This window comes from Henningerozyma blattae, chromosome 2, assembly GCF_000315915.1.
Source record: "Henningerozyma blattae CBS 6284 chromosome 2, complete genome".
NCBI lineage: Eukaryota > Fungi > Ascomycota > Saccharomycetes > Saccharomycetales > Saccharomycetaceae > Henningerozyma > Henningerozyma blattae.
The window spans coordinates 754,135-771,165 of record NC_020186.1 but is presented as its reverse complement, the minus strand read 5'-3'; the positions used below and the strand labels follow the sequence as shown (position 1 = coordinate 771,165).

The 17,031-nt window shown below is 28.8% G+C and overlaps 6 protein-coding genes across 6 annotated transcripts; 1 reads left to right on the top strand and 5 right to left on the bottom strand.

Annotated features, from left to right (window-relative positions):
• Positions 1-65: 65 nt before the first annotated feature.
• Positions 66-1,118, bottom strand: TBLA0B03290 (uncharacterized protein; the record flags this gene model as incomplete). Its single annotated transcript, XM_004178641.1, has 1 exon — positions 66-1,118. One exon carries the CDS (start codon positions 1,116-1,118, stop codon positions 66-68), a length of 1,053 nt encoding a protein of 350 aa, XP_004178689.1.
• Positions 1,119-2,245: 1,127 nt separating this feature from the next.
• Positions 2,246-6,334, top strand: NAB6 (Nab6p; the record flags this gene model as incomplete). The annotated part of the gene is made up of 1 exon (XM_004178640.1): positions 2,246-6,334. One exon carries the CDS (start codon positions 2,246-2,248, stop codon positions 6,332-6,334), a length of 4,089 nt encoding a protein of 1,362 aa, XP_004178688.1.
• Positions 6,335-7,372: 1,038 nt separating this feature from the next.
• On the bottom strand, positions 7,373-8,935 carry VAN1 (Van1p; the record flags this gene model as incomplete). Its single annotated transcript, XM_004178639.1, has 1 exon — positions 7,373-8,935. The coding sequence occupies one exon, from the start codon at positions 8,933-8,935 to the stop codon at positions 7,373-7,375; it is 1,563 nt and encodes a 520-aa protein (XP_004178687.1).
• Positions 8,936-9,793: 858 nt separating this feature from the next.
• On the bottom strand, positions 9,794-10,774 carry TBLA0B03260 (homocysteine S-methyltransferase family protein; the record flags this gene model as incomplete). Its single annotated transcript, XM_004178638.1, has 1 exon — positions 9,794-10,774. The coding sequence occupies one exon, from the start codon at positions 10,772-10,774 to the stop codon at positions 9,794-9,796; it is 981 nt and encodes a 326-aa protein (XP_004178686.1).
• A 532-nt stretch (positions 10,775-11,306) lies between these two features.
• On the bottom strand, positions 11,307-13,238 carry PRM15 (phosphoribomutase PRM15; the record flags this gene model as incomplete). The annotated part of the gene is made up of 1 exon (XM_004178637.1): positions 11,307-13,238. One exon carries the CDS (start codon positions 13,236-13,238, stop codon positions 11,307-11,309), a length of 1,932 nt encoding a protein of 643 aa, XP_004178685.1.
• Positions 13,239-13,877: 639 nt separating this feature from the next.
• TBLA0B03240 (uncharacterized protein) lies at positions 13,878-14,732 on the bottom strand (the record flags this gene model as incomplete). Its single annotated transcript, XM_004178636.1, has 1 exon — positions 13,878-14,732. The coding sequence occupies one exon, from the start codon at positions 14,730-14,732 to the stop codon at positions 13,878-13,880; it is 855 nt and encodes a 284-aa protein (XP_004178684.1).
• Between the last annotated feature and the right edge of the window lie 2,299 nt (positions 14,733-17,031).

Below are 17,031 nucleotides of genomic sequence, written 5' to 3'. Positions count from 1 at the left end.
GAAAAAAAATAATTATGTGTTGTCTTTTTATTTTTACTTTTCATTCATTACTGCTTCTTTTTTTTTTATAAAGTCTTACTGTCGTCATTATAGTATTCTTGTAACAATTGAGAGAAAATTTGATTTAAAACACTCCAACATTGTTTAATTAAATTTTGATTAATTTCCAACATTTTATTAAATTTTTCTATACTTGGCCTTGACGAATTATTAAATTGAGTAAACCCAATATTAAAATAAATTTCAATTTCATTTTCTTTGATAGTCATGAATTTTTTGAAGAATAAATAAATTTCAAAAGTATTATTTAATTGTATAGTTGGGAGATTAAACCCTTGATGGTTTAAAAATTCTTCATTATCAAGTGAATAAGTATTGATAAAGGATTCCGGTGACTTTGAATTTTCCTTCTTTGTATTATCAGAAGATTGTCGTGAGGATTCATCCATTGATTGGAAATCTGTCGTTTCTTTTATCAGTTCTAAAGAATCTTTGAAATCTTGGAAGATCTTTATAGCAATCTTATTTACGACCATAAAAATATTAAAACAACTTGTAATTAAAAAATCATCATTAAATTGTAATATCATTCCGTTTAAAAATAGTTTTTTAAATTCTACTTCATTTTTTTGGAAAAATGTTTCTGTAATGATAACCATAATATTTTTATTAAATATAAATAATCCAATATTTTCAATAGAATACTTTAAAGGTTCATTAAAGTGAGGTAATAATGTTTTAAAGATGATATAAAATTTCATCGCACTCGGTTGAAACCATTTATCAATTCTTGATCCATTATCCGGTTTCTCTATGAAAAAAATATATTTAGTTTCAATAGATTCATCTACTATGATTTGATCAATTTGATTCCATACATCATTGCTCTCTTTTTCTTCCATTACTATAAAACTTCCATGATCGCTTTTTAAAGACCAATGAACTACATCAGTACTATTAATAAACCGTGATTCTTTCACACAGGAGCTAATAAGATCAGGTTCCACCATGATTAATTTAAATACATATATATAGCTTTTTAAATAAATATAGATATATTTTAACTTATAGAAATCTACTAATAAATAAATATTGGCATGTCCCCCTTTTATTATCATTACTGTCACGGCCGAATTTGTGTCGTCGGAGTTTCCTTTAGTAGTGAATAATAGCCAAATATAATATACGTATAACTTACTTAATCTAGTTGCTTATTTTTGCCAAATTCTTGAATTAAAACATTCATCACATTCCCACAATTACTCCATAGTTGTTACGCTAATTACAGTTATCTTAGTATTACTACTACCATATTACAATACCGTATTAGCAAAAAAGTCGTAGCACCAAATTTTCCTATAAGGAAAAATGCCCTAAAATAAATCATCGTAGGACAATTTATAGAAGTCTTATTGCTCCAAAGTATCATGCTATAAATCACACTCTATCACTTTAATAGCAGAAAAGACAGCATGGACAATTGTTCACATGACCTGTGCTAAATTTAGAACACTACTTGAAACATAAAAAAGGTCCCAATTCAGAATAATACAAACTGAAACTATTACCAGGTAGGAAAAACCATTACAAAACTAAATATGATAATGAAAATATAGAAACCAGGAGTGTTATAAACTATATGAGTCGTGTTATGTGTCACATGTTTCGTGTCGCGCCGTGTCGCGTCGTGCAAAATGCGCAAATCGGCCAGGTCTGTTGTTGTTTGACCCGTATAAAACAAAGAGTTGATCTTTGATCAATAACTTGACTAGTATTTCAAGAAAACATTTGAAAATTCATTTGGAAAACCATTTAAAAGAGAAAAGTATTTGCAAAGCTATTTGCAAGATTATCTGCAAACAACTGGCTGTATTCATTTACTATTTTTTTCTTTTTTTTTGAATCCTTTAACCTTTGCTTATAGAGTTAATTATAATTGAAATTATTATATTTGCCAATCATATTGGTCAATCACATATTTTCTAATCATAATTGCCAATCAATCATATTCGAACTTTTAAAAAAAATTGAAAATTTACTAAAAAAAACACTATTACTTTCTTATTAGAACTTCGTTTATATATACCCATCCTGCTCGTTGTTTCAGCACTGGATTATGATCATTTAACATTACTAGATTGCTACACTTGATACATCGCTATATTGATCATTACATTTAATCCTTAATTGCTACACTAATACTTCGCTAAATTAATACACCGATAGATTAATCTACGCTATCATCATGTCTAAACATTCTAGAAGGTGGAATGGTTCTAATTCAAGAAACAATTCTAGAAACAGAGGTACTCCTTTCAGTACAAACAATATGATGAATGATCAATATTTATATCAACATCAATTTTATTTTAACAATCCAAACGCTACTACTAATTCTAATTCCAACAATCAAACGTATTTCCACCAAAATTTTACCAACAATAATGCATATTTCGATAATTCAAATCAAGAATTTAGAATTAACAATTCAAATACAAACATGATAGATCATACTTCTGCATTGAACCCCACCTATTATAGCCCAATTCCATCTGCCCCACCAACTCCATTTGATCCAAGTTATGGTGCTACATTGTTACCTTCTCATTTATTAATGGGTTCTCCCTTTGTATCAACTCCAAATATACATAGTTTTCCTTACTCTGCTACTTCAATTTCTTCTACTCCAACAAGGAAAAGCTTTTCAAGGAAAAATTCAAATTCAAACTCAATTTCAAATTCAAATTCAAGTTCCATGTCCAATTTAAATTTGAATTCTAAATATGATAATTATCCAATACCACCAGTACCAATATTGAAAAATCCTCCTTTAAATAATCAAAATATTAGAAATTCGAGAAATAATTCTAATAGAATTAGAAATAACCATATAATTAATAGAAAATTATTGAAGGACGACAATTCTTATCGTATTTCTCAACAAACATTTAAAGAAAATCCAATGATTATTGAAAAACCAAAATATTCAAGTGTAATTGATATTAACAAACTATTGGAAATCCCATTAGTTGTGTCTTATAAAATCTTACCAAAAGGTACTGATGAATTTAGAACAAGGTCTTTATTACTAGAAAATATTAATCAATCAATTGACACAAGAACTTTAGTGAAAAATTTCATTAATTTTGGTCCTATTGAAAGTGTTTATCTAATTAAATTAAATCCAGGTTCAAAATACAATTCAATTTTATTAAGTTTTGTCTCAAGGGAAATTTGTTTGGACTTTTATAATAATGTGTTACAAAGATTAATGGAATTTAAAACTGAATTGTCTTCAAAATCTTTAACTTTAAGCTTTGTCATTTTAAAATACGAATTCACTGATTATAATCATCCAATTAATGAACATGCAAGTGATAATGGAGATGAATCTTCTTCATCAAATAAAAACTTAAAAATTGATACAATTAAAGAAGAGGAAGAAGATGAAGAAGAAACAGATGGAGAAGAAATTGTTATTGAAGATATTAGAAATGATTTAAATAAAGAAAATTTCCCATTGACGTTTGCAAGTGCTTTACAATCTGATTTGGTTAAAAGAGGTGCCACAAGATCCTTATTGTTAAAATTTAACGGAGTTGTTTCTAAAGATCAATTGATAAATGAAAAATTGAATTTATTCATTAATAATAATTTAAATAATAGATATATTCTTGAATCTATTTCACTTGTAAATATTGAAAATAATACTAAAAATAATAAAAATACAATTGGAGATGATAATGAAGATCAAATCGAGGATACTCCAATTTCAAAATTCGGTAATAACTATTGTTTATTAACTTTTTCAAATATTTTAATGGCAATTGAAGCTTTTGATTATTTTAAAGCAAAGTTAAATGAATTAAATATTTTTGATTGTTTTTTCGTTTCAAAAACTAATTATCATAAAAATTCTGAAAATTCAAAATCAACTATATCTCACTCTACTCCATCGTCAAAAATTTCTTCAATCGTTAATTTACCAAATGAGATTAATAATAACAATAAATCCAATGTTCCCATTACAAGTTTAAATTCAGACAATGATAAATCAAATGTTAGTATTTCTAATGATAATATTTCTAATGATAATACTTCTAATGATAACAATAATAGTAATGATAATCCAATTAATAATAACGATATTACGATACGTAATAAATCAAGAAAAAATTCGAATGTCACTGTACATGAACTTTCAATGGATCAGGAAATCGAAATTTTAAACGAAAAATTGAAAAATATTGATTTGAAAGATAATGAATTAATCATTTCTGCAAAAATTTATAATCAACCAATTGTAGAAGAATTTGATCAAGATTTAGAAAATATTTCAATTACAAATTTAAGTAATTCAAATTATTTATTATTAAACCAACAACCATTCGAATTTAATATGAATATGAATATGACAATGAATATGAACATGAACATGAATATGAATGTAAATATGAATATGAATATGAATATGAACATGTTACCTCCACAATCAATGCCTATGCCAATGTTTGCTGGTAATTTCGATATGATTGACCCAATGGATCCACAACGATCAAGACAACCTTCAGTTTTATTCACGGCAACACAACAACCACAACAACCACAGCAACAACAGCCACAACAGCAAGGTACACATAATAATTTGACACAAACTTTAGAGAATCATTTTAATACATCCACGGAATTATCAGCTGTATTAGGTGGTGGTCCAGGCAATAGAACGGTTTATATTGGTAATATCAATCCTCGTTCTAAACCAGAGGATCTTTGTAATGTAGTTCGTGGTGGGATTTTACAGAAAATTGTGTTTTTAAGAGACAAGCATATTTGTTTTGTAACATTCATTGAAGCAACAAATGCAGCTCAATTTTTTGCTAATGCTTATATTGATCCAATTGTATTACATGGTAACATTTTAAAAGTAGGCTGGGGAAATCATTCAGGTCCTTTACCAAAATCAATTTCACTAGCTGTAACTATTGGTGCTAATAGAAATGTTTATGTAAGTTTACCAGAATTTGCATTTAAAGATAAATTTATTAACAATCCTGATTATGAAAAATACCATGAGATTTATAAATTACCAAATGAACTTCAATTAAGGAAAGATTTTTCTCAATATGGTGAAATTGAACAAATTAATTATTTAAATGACGGCCATTGTTGCTGGATTAATTTTATGAATATAAATTCTGCCATTACTTTGGTTGAAGAAGTAAATGAAGATGATGGTATAAGATTCCATAATAAATTTGATGGTAGATATAATGGATTAATTATTGGTTATGGTAAAGATAGATGTGGTAATGTGAATAAAAATTTAGTTGCCACTAAAAATTCTAAATTTTTCAAGAAAGTTAAAAAACCTGCATATCAAATAAAATTAAAAAAAATTGAAGAAGAGCGTAGATTACAGGAAGAAAATAATTTACGAAATAATAATAAATTATCTAATAATTCACAGATAAGAAAGCCTGCTGTCAATTTAGAATCTTTAGGAATTACTTTTGAATCATCAGAAACTGATACAACTATAAACACAACAAATAATGATATTGATACACCAGAGGATACCCAAAAACTAACTTCTCCTGCAACTAGTTTTGATGATGATCATAAAGTAGATCCTGCCTCTTTAGAAGCTCTGGGCATTATTACTACTTCTGCCACTGTAGCAGTAACTAAAAATATAGATCCTAGTCAAATTAACACAGATACCTCTAATCACGAAGATGATGAAACTAGTAGTACTGATAATGCTATTGAACAATTTTCTAATGAAAATGAAGATGAAGAATTGGATTCTCAATCATCTGATGATTTATCTGATGTAGAATTAATTATTGGTAGTGGTGATAATTCTGATGCATTGACTTTGGAAAACATTGATAATCAAAAATTAAAAAAGAATAAAAATAAGCATAATAAACGTAAAGTACATCGTTCGCATAATCAAAAAATTTTACAATCAAATCAAGTTCCTGTTTTAAATCAGTATCCACCAATGGCGTCATCAACTTTAACAAGAACATACCGTAAGACAAAACTAAAGCCAAAGAATGATAATCCAAAATTCATTACTTCTGATACTGAAGATGAAATTTTAAGCCAATTACCTGATGAAGTTCTAGACGAAAAAAATCCATTTAGAGGTCCTAGAAATAAAAATAAAAACAGAAATACAAGGAAAACTATTCCTGGTTCAGATGTCATGTCCCAATATTTAACTCAATTACAACATTCCACATTCATGTATGCAGCTAATATTCTTGGTGTTTCTGCTGAAGATAACAACATAACGTATGGCGATGATGGTGAACCTTTAAATTAGAAATATCAACATTTACTGATACTTGATTCTTTTTTTATGGTATTTACATTTTTTGTTTTTTTTCTTCCTACTATAAATAAATTAAATTCAAGCATATTGGACAAGTGGAATAAATTTTCTTTGTACATATACATACATACATACATTTATCATAACACCTCCTTTATTAATAGTACAAATAGATTTTTTTAGTATATTTCATTTATCCCCTTGTTTTATACAACTATAAGCATTTACTTTGATATTTAATTTTTTTTTTTTAATCACATATAATAATAATAATAATAATAATAATAATAATACTTTTTACTACTATATTTCAATGTTATATCAATACTTTGCAAACAAAATTATGTGTAGTTAAATGCTGTTAAAATAAAGAAAGGTAACTTAACTACTATAAAATATATTGGTAACCTAAATGGAATAAATAAATATACTATTTAATATTGAAACAAGAGAAAGATTTGAATTAAAAAAGTAATAAAAAAAGTCTTATTAAAAATATGGTTGAGTAATAAATCGTTATAAATGTCGAAAAAAATAAGACGCATACCAAAAAAATCATCTACTCATATGATGATTTCTTGTAGTTATATAGATATTTTTTCTTCAATTAGAAATGAAACAGAAAGAGAGAAAACAACAACATTACAGTAATAATGTGATGATAGTCAAGTGATAATAAGAGTTTTTATTTGACAAAAGACATTGTGTAAACTAAGCAGAAAAAAAGATTAAAACCAGAAATAAAAAAAAAGATGCAGAAGATGGAAAAGAAAAATAACAAACAAACAATAACATTAGTAACAAATATAAAACAAATGAAAGTTCAAATATGTATGCATTAAAAGTTTAAATTTTTATCAAGTAATAAATGTAATGAAAGTAGGAATGAAATAATGAAGGAATAAAGAGATGTTGAATTTATTTTCAATATTAATTTGTTTTTTCTTTTATTTTTCTTTTTATAATATTTTTATTTTCTATCTTATAAATTGATCTTTTTCAAAGTTCCTTTCATGCTTTAATTTTTCATCAATTTTGGTTATATTCTCCTCTTTCTATAGCTGCCATATCTTTTAAATCATCATCACTTGGTTCGTAAATATGCCATAACATATAATTTGGTAAACCTCCTACTGAGTATCCCATTTTCTTAGCCATTTTACCAAATGCTTCAGTTTCTGCATGATTCTCAAAAGTGAAAGCTGGGAAATGAACACCATGTCTAAATAACTTTGCCTTTGCAAGAATAGAAACACCACCGACCCCATCAATATCTAAAGTTTGATTTGGATCACCATTTGGATCTCTTAAATAAGCCAAATGAACTCTCCAGGTTGGATATTCTGCATAACCTTCAACAATGACATCATCTTCATCTAAAGTTTTTGCCAGTTCTAAAGCTTCACCTGATTCCATCCAAGAATTCAAATCATATGGTTGTTCTTTATTTAAGAATTCTGGTAACGGTCTCCAAACGTTTGGTACAATGACATCATAGTTTTTGGACATCAAGTCTTGAATGACAGAACCGGGACATAATTCTACATCTGCGTCTCTCCAATAAACCCAAGAATGATAAGGCTTTAAAGCATTTGCAGTAAGCCAATTTCTTGCTCTACCCATTAATTTTCTTCTAATACCTTGGACTTTAACAGCATGTCTATCAGAAAACCCTTGACCAATGATTTGACCGAAATCTTTTTGAAAGATTTGAACAGAACGGAAAGGCTTATTATATTCGTTATGATGTGGGCCAGCAAATGATGCATCAGCCATTTTAATATAATTTTGATCCATAAATTTCAAATAATGCTTATTTGGATTTTCATTCTTTTTTTCACTCTTGGCAATAGACGCATCCATATCTTTAAAGATATCTACAAGGGTACCATCTTGTAAATGACGAGCAAATGTGATTAAGGTATCCAAAGTTTTATCACCTTCGGAACAATCTGAAACTAAGAAAGCAATATCTATCAATTCATGTGGATAAGTTAAATTCATTAAATGCTTAAACATCATTGGCAAGACATGTTCTGCATCTCTTAATGGTGTCAAATATAATAAATGTTCACGATTTTCAGCACCATTAGCAGTACCTTCGAATTGAGATAGATCATATTTATCTACAGATGAACTTAGTAAATTTTCCATCTCTTGGATGTAACGTTCTTTATCCTTAGAAGTTACCACATCCCCGCCATATTGAGTAATCAAATAATGTTGTTCACCTTGATCAAAGTTATGGAAGCTCATTTCATCAATGGAACGGAAATCATAGTCATAATATTCAACATCTTCTAATTCTTTGGCGTTTTTATAATTTTTATTCGAACTACGACTCAAGGGATAACTACCGTATGAATTATAATTATTAATCGCTGACAGGGGATCAAACGACGAGTCACCCAAAGTAGCCTTGCACAACAGATAAATGGCTAGACAGGTGGCCAATATACATGTCCAATAAAAGGCAGGCGACCTACGTTTTCTGTCATAAACACTTTTCTTAGGATATAATTTCGAACGAGTTGTGGGAAGTTCATCTTTTTGCTTTTGTTTCTCCTTGATGATACTGAAATTCAACACCATTGTGATATATACATATAAGGGAATTTCTTGAGTGTTACTACTGAATCGTATTGTATTCTTTTTATCAACGTCTTTTCCTGTCTTTAATCCAACGATCTACCTTTTTAAAAGTAACCTCTCTTTACCAATATCTGATGTTCCTTAAAGCAACACAATTGGTGTATGCCTCTAAGTAGTTATATATAACGAACAAAACAGATTTAAGAATTCCTTAAAATGCTTATTTATTTACTTAATTTTAATTTTAATATCTAAATATTTTTTTTTACTAAAATATTATATTTCTTTTTTTTATTATTTTAGTTGAATAAAGATAAATTTCGCTTTAATTTGTTACCTATATTTTGTTTAGAAATTGCTGGCTTAGTTTAAATTAATTCAATTCTATTGACACCTTTTAATTTTCTCAGTTTCAGTTTTCGAATTTCCAACGAATTTTTAATTTTCCGAATTTCTTATTTTCTGACACCAAAAAAATGCGTCACAAAAAAATTAAAAAAAAATAAAAGGCAATTTCGCGTCTCAAGCATGTGAAATCCAAAAGAGGAAAGATAATAAGCTCATAAACTTTTCGCGTTTCCAGGTGTATATTGTAATAAATTTTTGCTAAAGGATTTGTAGTCTAAGTGTGAAGAGTATTGGGACAACTTTGTTGCTATTTAGAGTAATGGTGGTTCCTAGAGTGACGCTTCGTCAACAGAGTGATACTTGTTTATAGGATATATATCAGAGAGTATAAATTGCCATTAGAATAAACAAGGTAAACTTATAATGTCAAGCAAAGCTTATTCTATATCATTAACAGAACTTTGAAAGTTAGTAATATGATAACCCCTTACTCATACTCCCCTCTCCCCTTCAATGACTCAAATGACTCACAGCTTGTGCTATCTTGTGTATATCATCTGGAGTAGTTCTGCAACAACCACCAACCATACGAACACCATTAGCTACCAAGTCTTTCACCAAAGTTTCCCATGAGTCCAATTTAATGTCATTGTTTGTCTTCCATGATTGTGTAATTTGATCATAAACTTCACCACTATTTGGATAACAAACTAACGGTAAATCTGGAACAGCTATTTGTAATTTTTTAATTATCATTAAAGTCTTATCATAACTTACACAATTTACACCTACCATCATTAAATTGGGGTTTTTCACCTCTCTATTTTGAAACATTGTGGAAATAGTATCCATAGAAGTCCCATCTCTTAAATTTCCATCGTCTCCAACAGATAAACTAATATAAAATGGTTTCTTGATAGTAGTTCCATCCCAAGATAACAAAGCTTTCAATTCATATTTATTAGGTACTGTTTCCATGGCAATTAAATCAATATCGTCATTATCATTAAAATTATCCAATTGAGGTTTGAAATAGTTTAAATAGTCTACATTTTCTGGATGTAACCCATAATCACCAGTATATTCGGCACTTACATGTGATGCATATGGTCCAATACTACCAATCAAGTATTTACTGTTACCGATGCATTCTCTACAAAACTTGACTATCTTATTCAATAATTCATTATACTCTTCAAGAGCTTGAATCTTAGTGTTACTAGAGATGGTACTAAAACTGCATTGATATGTAATAGACATTAATGCCTGAGATCCAGCAGCAACAAAGGCTTGAAACATATCTTTAACAATTGAAATGTTTTGAGATTTTTCATCTTTTTGCCAGAATTCCCTACCAATAAATGGTACAGTGGACCAAACTTTGGAAGAAACATCAACACCTCTTCTTTCTAATTCAGTTCCTTGTCCACCATCCATAACAATGACGGCATTGGGATGTGTGTTGAAATATTCTTTAAATGATTGTCTCATATTTGATTAAGAGAGCTTTATGGATGATAAATAATTAGAGAAAAAAATAAAAAAAATATTAGTTCAAAAACAGTTCTTTTTTGTTTATTTGTTTTTATTGTTTTTTTCTTTTCTTGCATCAAATTAAGATATGATCATTATAGTTCTTAAATAATAGATATTTTATAGATGTAAACATTAGAGTATAACAATTTGCCTTTTTTTTTTCAATGCAAAAAGAGAATTTCACAGAAAACTCCGTATATCTAAAAAAAAAAGAATTTTAAACATTTTAGAACATTCTTGATGAAACTTAAAAATACTTGACAATAAGATATTTATTGTGACACTAAGAAATCTGAGAAGTGCTCTGGTAAAATGGTTTCTTGGCATAACAATGTTCTTATTTTTTTTTTTTGTTTTGTCTTTTTTTTGTATAATTTTTTCTTCTAATTAGATATCATTATATAGACTATATAACTTAAATAGGAATATTTACCTGATATACTTTGGTGCTGTATTACGTGTTATATTTACGTGATTGAATAGCATGCTAGAAAGCTGTAGTAATACCTGTTTGTTCAGGTCTCATCCATTCTCTTTTCAACACATTCCATGCTTGCTTAGCTAAAAAGGAAGCTTCTGTAGCAGATCTGCTGCAGGCTTCTATATAGACTTTTAATTTCGGCTCAGTACCAGAACCACGAATTGTAAGACGTATTGAACCATCCGATTCATTATCAGTGGGAATCATTTCAACAGTGATCATTTGAGAACTTGGGTCAACAGGAAGTAATGGTTTATTATCTGGAGTATCAGATTGGTATCCAGTTGTTAAATCTCTATATTTTATTATTTTAAATTCTTCACCAATATGATCTGGATATTTCTTATTACCTTCTGAAACGCCTTTATCGTAATCATATCTCACATAATCAAATATTTTCTTGGTAATACCAAGGTCTGTATATCTATAATATCCATTATATTCTATAAAGACACCATATTTTTTAAAGCCTAATTGTATAATTTCATATGGGTCCATCTTATCAATTTGGTTCCAATACATAAAAGCTTGAATGAAAATAACAGTAGCAGCAATACCATCTTTATCAATTTCCATTGTGGGGAACATATATCCAATTGCTTCTTCATATCCAAATGGAACTATATTACCTTTATTAATTAAATCAATTGCTCGATTACCAATCCATTTAAAACCAGTTAAAGTTTCTTCATAATTGAATCCTTCTATTTCAGCCATTTTTTTAATCATTTGTGAGGATACAGTAGAATTAACCATATACAACCTATGGAGATCTTGCTTTGAGATTTTGTATTTTTGAAATTCAAAATATGCAAATAAATATCCAATTTCATTCCCAGTAAACTGATGCCACGTACCTTGTGAACCTTTGGATTTAACAGCAATGGAAAACCTGTCTGCATCTGGATCATTGGCAATAACTAAAGAAATACCATTATCTTCTGCAAGTTTAATACCCATATCAATGGCCCCTTTTTCTTCAGGATTAGGGAAGCTGACTGTTGGAAATCCTGGATCAGGATGTTTTTGCTCTTCAACTACTATAAAATCTTCGCCTTCTTTCATATGAAGTATTTCATTAGATATCTTAGTAAAAATTTCATAACCAACACCATGCATGGGGGTATAAACAAACCATGGTTTACTTTTAACATCAATTTTTTTACTTAAATGGATTATATCCTTTGATGTTAATTTTTCTTCTAATTGTGTAATATAATCATTTAACATCACATCTCTGTGATAAATTAGATCCCCCTTAGATTCTGCGTTTGCCATTATTTCTTTATAATTCCATGAATTTTCCCATGGTTCAAGATTAGCATCTATACATTGTGAAATACCCGAATCATGAGGTGGAATTATTTGACATCCGTTTGAATAATAGACCTTATAACCATTATCCATTTTAGGATTATGACTAGCAGTGACCATTACACCTACTGAAGCTTTTAGATTTTTAACTGTAAAAGGTACCATTGGTGTGTGGACAAATTTGTTATCACGCGGATCCTCCAATGAATCATCATTTAGATAATATACTTTAAAGCCAGCAATCAAAAAAACAGTAGCAGCAATTTTTGCAAATTCTTTTGAATGATATCTATGATCATGACCAATTACTGCAATTAATTTTTGGCCTGTGTTTTTAGCATCATTTTTCATATAAGTAGCAAGACCTTGAGATGCCTGTAATACCGTTAAGGTATTCATTCTACTAAACCCTGCTTCCATAGTCGATCTTAAACCTGCAGTACCAAAAGTAATTCTGGAATCAAATCTTTCATGCAACTCTTTAACATTTGCAGATTTACATAAGTCAATGATTTCTTTTCTCGTTGAATCATCCTTGTCTTGCTCTAGCCAAAGTAAAACTTTTTTTTGTAGATCTTCTGGATAATCTTTAATTAATGCGTTGAATTGTTGTTCGTCAGACATGAAGGAAGGAAAATGAAAAGTATTATGAGATTTTGTTGTTGTTGTTGTTGTTGTTGTTGTTGTTAATTTTTTAAATTATACTAATAATTTAATTTTTTTTCTATAACCTCTAAATTTTTTTATTCTTAATATATATAATATATCTCATCATTTAATAGGAAAAAAAAGAAGGGGCAATGGACTAAGTAAAACAATTCAATATTATTAGTTAAAAAAAGAAAAAATAAATAAACATGAGATCAGCTAATACAATTGCATAGCTGTCTATAACAAAGTGTTTTATTTATATATATATATTTATTTATTTTTTTTTATTTTTATTTTTTTATAAATTAAAATTGAGATAAGTTAAATGTACAATTATTTTTAAAATATATATGAGATAGAATAATGAAATACAAAAAATTTTAATATAAGCTTAAACAAATAAGTAGGTAATATAAATTAAAAATAATTATAAAAAATGATATTAGAGAAAAACTGAGTGAAGGAGGTGAAGATTAAATAAAAAACAAAATAAAATTAAAACAGAAAAAATAGCAAAATAATTGGAAAGAAAACCAGAAAAATGAAAGACTGGATAAAATAATGATGTAGAGAATTTCTCATGATTGGAGTAAGTTATTGTGAATTTTAATATTATTTCCCTGGAGGTGGATGCTGTTGCTGTTGATTTTGATTTTGTAATCTATCTAGAGCTTGTCTATGAGCTTGAAGAGCAACTTCAATTTGATTTCTTCGATATTGTTCTTGATCTACTGCATTACCAACAAGATTTCCAGATTCATCAATTCTTGTGACGACGGTAATGGTTTCATTGCTACTACCAGGGTGAGTAATACCATTGTTAGCATGTTCAATGGCAGTTCTTCTTAATGAAATTTGTTGATTTAAAAAATTCACATCCATAAATGCTCTTTGTAATCTAGGATCTCTCAGTACTTGTCTTGCACCATTTATATCCATATGACGTAAATGAGGATTTGTTTGAATTAAAAATCTTAATAAGTTCTGATTGTTTAAAAGCATTTCATTTTCTTGGAAAGAACGTGGATGATCTAAAACTTGTAATAATTCCCTTTCAACTTCTGGATCATGAACTTCATTAGATCTCACACCATATGGATCAGGACTAGTTGTTGTAATGGTAATTATATTACCTTCACCAAATGGAGTAGGGGAATTTATTGGTGTGTTGGAGGCTGGATAAACAGAATTATTTGGATTTAGATTTGTGGTATTATTTGGAGGGGGATGAAGATTATTTTTTTCTTCTTTATGTATGATAACTATAATACAATGTCCATCTTTAAAATTATAATCTTTTAAAGTTTTTTCTGGATCTAAAATTCTACCGGAATAAATTAAACGTTGGTTATTTGGTGGTATATCTAGATGATCTTTAATTTTAATGGTAATATCTGAAATTAATTCATCTAATTCGGATTCAATAGTAAACTTTTCTTCTTTAAATTTAATATTTACAGAAATCATAATAGTAATTAAAAATGTATAATTAAATGTCTATAGTAATTTTGGTTTTAATTTGGAAGAATCAAAAAAAAATAATAAAATTAGAAAAAAAAAATGAACAGATAATTAAATAAAAATAACGGTTTAGTTAGACTATAGTATAGAATTAAATTTATCACACAAGGTAAATGGTTTGAGTTATATTTATATTTCTTCAAAATCAATAATAAGGGTTGTGATTCTGAATAAAAAAACAATAGTATAATAAGCTATGTGTCAGAATAAGTTTAATAAATAATTGAGAGATTTTAAGCAATATTAGGACGGTGAGCCTTTTTTCTTATTACAGCTATTCTTTGAATAATCCCCCTCAAGTATATTATTTTTTTTTTTTCTCTTCTTTTCAAATTCAATCTGAAAGAATTTTGGTTTTTTGTCTCGTTTTTTTCTAAATTCAATTTACCAAATAAAATAAGTATCGTTATTTTAGGATTAATTCAATATTAAACTAATAATGCATATGAATAAAGTACAATGTGAAAATATAACAGATCTAGTAGTCTTGATTTCCAATAATTTCTTTTTGTTTATTTGAGTATTATCGTACAATTGACTACTTTTGTTAATTCAAGTGTAGTTTTGGATAATAATTGAAACTTGAGGGCCGGGTTGAGATTATAATCAGCTATGTGATAGTATACTATAATCACTATTTGGTTTATATTGATGGTCGCCAAAAATGAGTAAGCAGGATCTTAATCAACTGTGGAGCAGATATATCCTTCTAATGATAGGTATTGATAGATTAGGAACTAATATGTTAGGAACTAATACTTTACAGTAGTTAGAAATAGTAAGAGAGATAGTTGAAATAAATGTATAAATGACCGTACTTGAACGGTAATTGCAAACTATAGAAATGCCAGTTCTTGCCAAGGATTGAAGTTGCCTTTTGACAATGGCTAAGTACAAGCGATCGGTTCTACAAGTAGGCAGGCAGAAGTAAGTTTTCTAAGGGCGTTTGTGTAGGTCTAGAAGCTAACAATTGATAGTTGAGCCAGCATCGGTAATACGTATCTATGACGTAACAAGGACGACAAGGAATTTATGAACCAAAATCAAAGACAATGAGAACAGCCACGCTACAGGCTATGAGCGGGATAGATAAATATAGAAACACACAGATCTTCCCTCGATGTAATGAGACATGAAAGTTCGAGAAGGTTAGAGACTCAGAATCCTCAGTAGAAAGAAGTAGGAAAAGATAAAAACAATTGTGAAAAAAAAAATTGAAGTAAAAAGAAGACAGTTAGCAGTAGTACCCATGACCTTGGTGCAAGAGTGAAATAAACAGTGGGGATACCAATAGAGAGGCAATTACAGTGACTGGTAAATAAATGGCTAGCTTCCTTCAGAAGCAACGATGGCGAGATAGCGGTTTAAGCCTAAACAATAAGGGTTTTGTGCCTTCCAAGGCTGTTATTATAGAGTAACCATGCAGATAGTACAAACTGTCTTTGTCTGGAAAAGTGGATAGAATTATAGGAATTTTGTATTAAGGTAGATGTCTTGTCTTGTCTCGTCGAGTTGTTGTTATCCTTGTCGGGAAATAAGTGGTTCTCCTCCTTAGCTAGAAATGGGTAGAAAGGTCTTAACAAGGCAAATACTCGGGAGATTCCCAAATTATTGATCACCATTACTGTTTGCGTGCATTATGCGCCGTAACTTTATGTGAATATCCACCATCACAATCGCAATGGATGTCACTGTCAAGAAAACAGTGCTTCAGTGCTATCCTGTCCTCACGATCCTGATATTTGGAGAATGATTTTTCTTCCTGAACATAATAGAAGACATTGTACAAGGTAAGAAAGGAACGACATAATCGAAGGGAAACAAATAAATTTGTGTAAGATAGAAGTGCACAAGAGAAGGTACAGCCACACAGGAAGTGAGGTATATACACACTTAACTCAGATCCAAGTATCTACGGTTCTACGGTATATATGGGTGTGACAAATGCCATAAGAGACGCATCAGCCCATATTGAGTTTCATAGTGACCGTTTAAAATTGAAATATCCCTTTTTTTTTAGGCGCATATGTTTTGTATACAAGTTTTCTTTTTTCTTTTCTCAAATGCCTCATAATTTTTATCCTTGAAGTTATATTTTATTTTAGCTTATTTTATTATTTTTTATTTTATATGGTTTCACTAGAAAATGAAAATTTCGAATTTTTTATATTTTTCAGATTTTTGAAATTTGAAATTTGAAAAAAAACAAGAAAATAATTTTGCGTAGGAATTTCCCTTTTAGGGT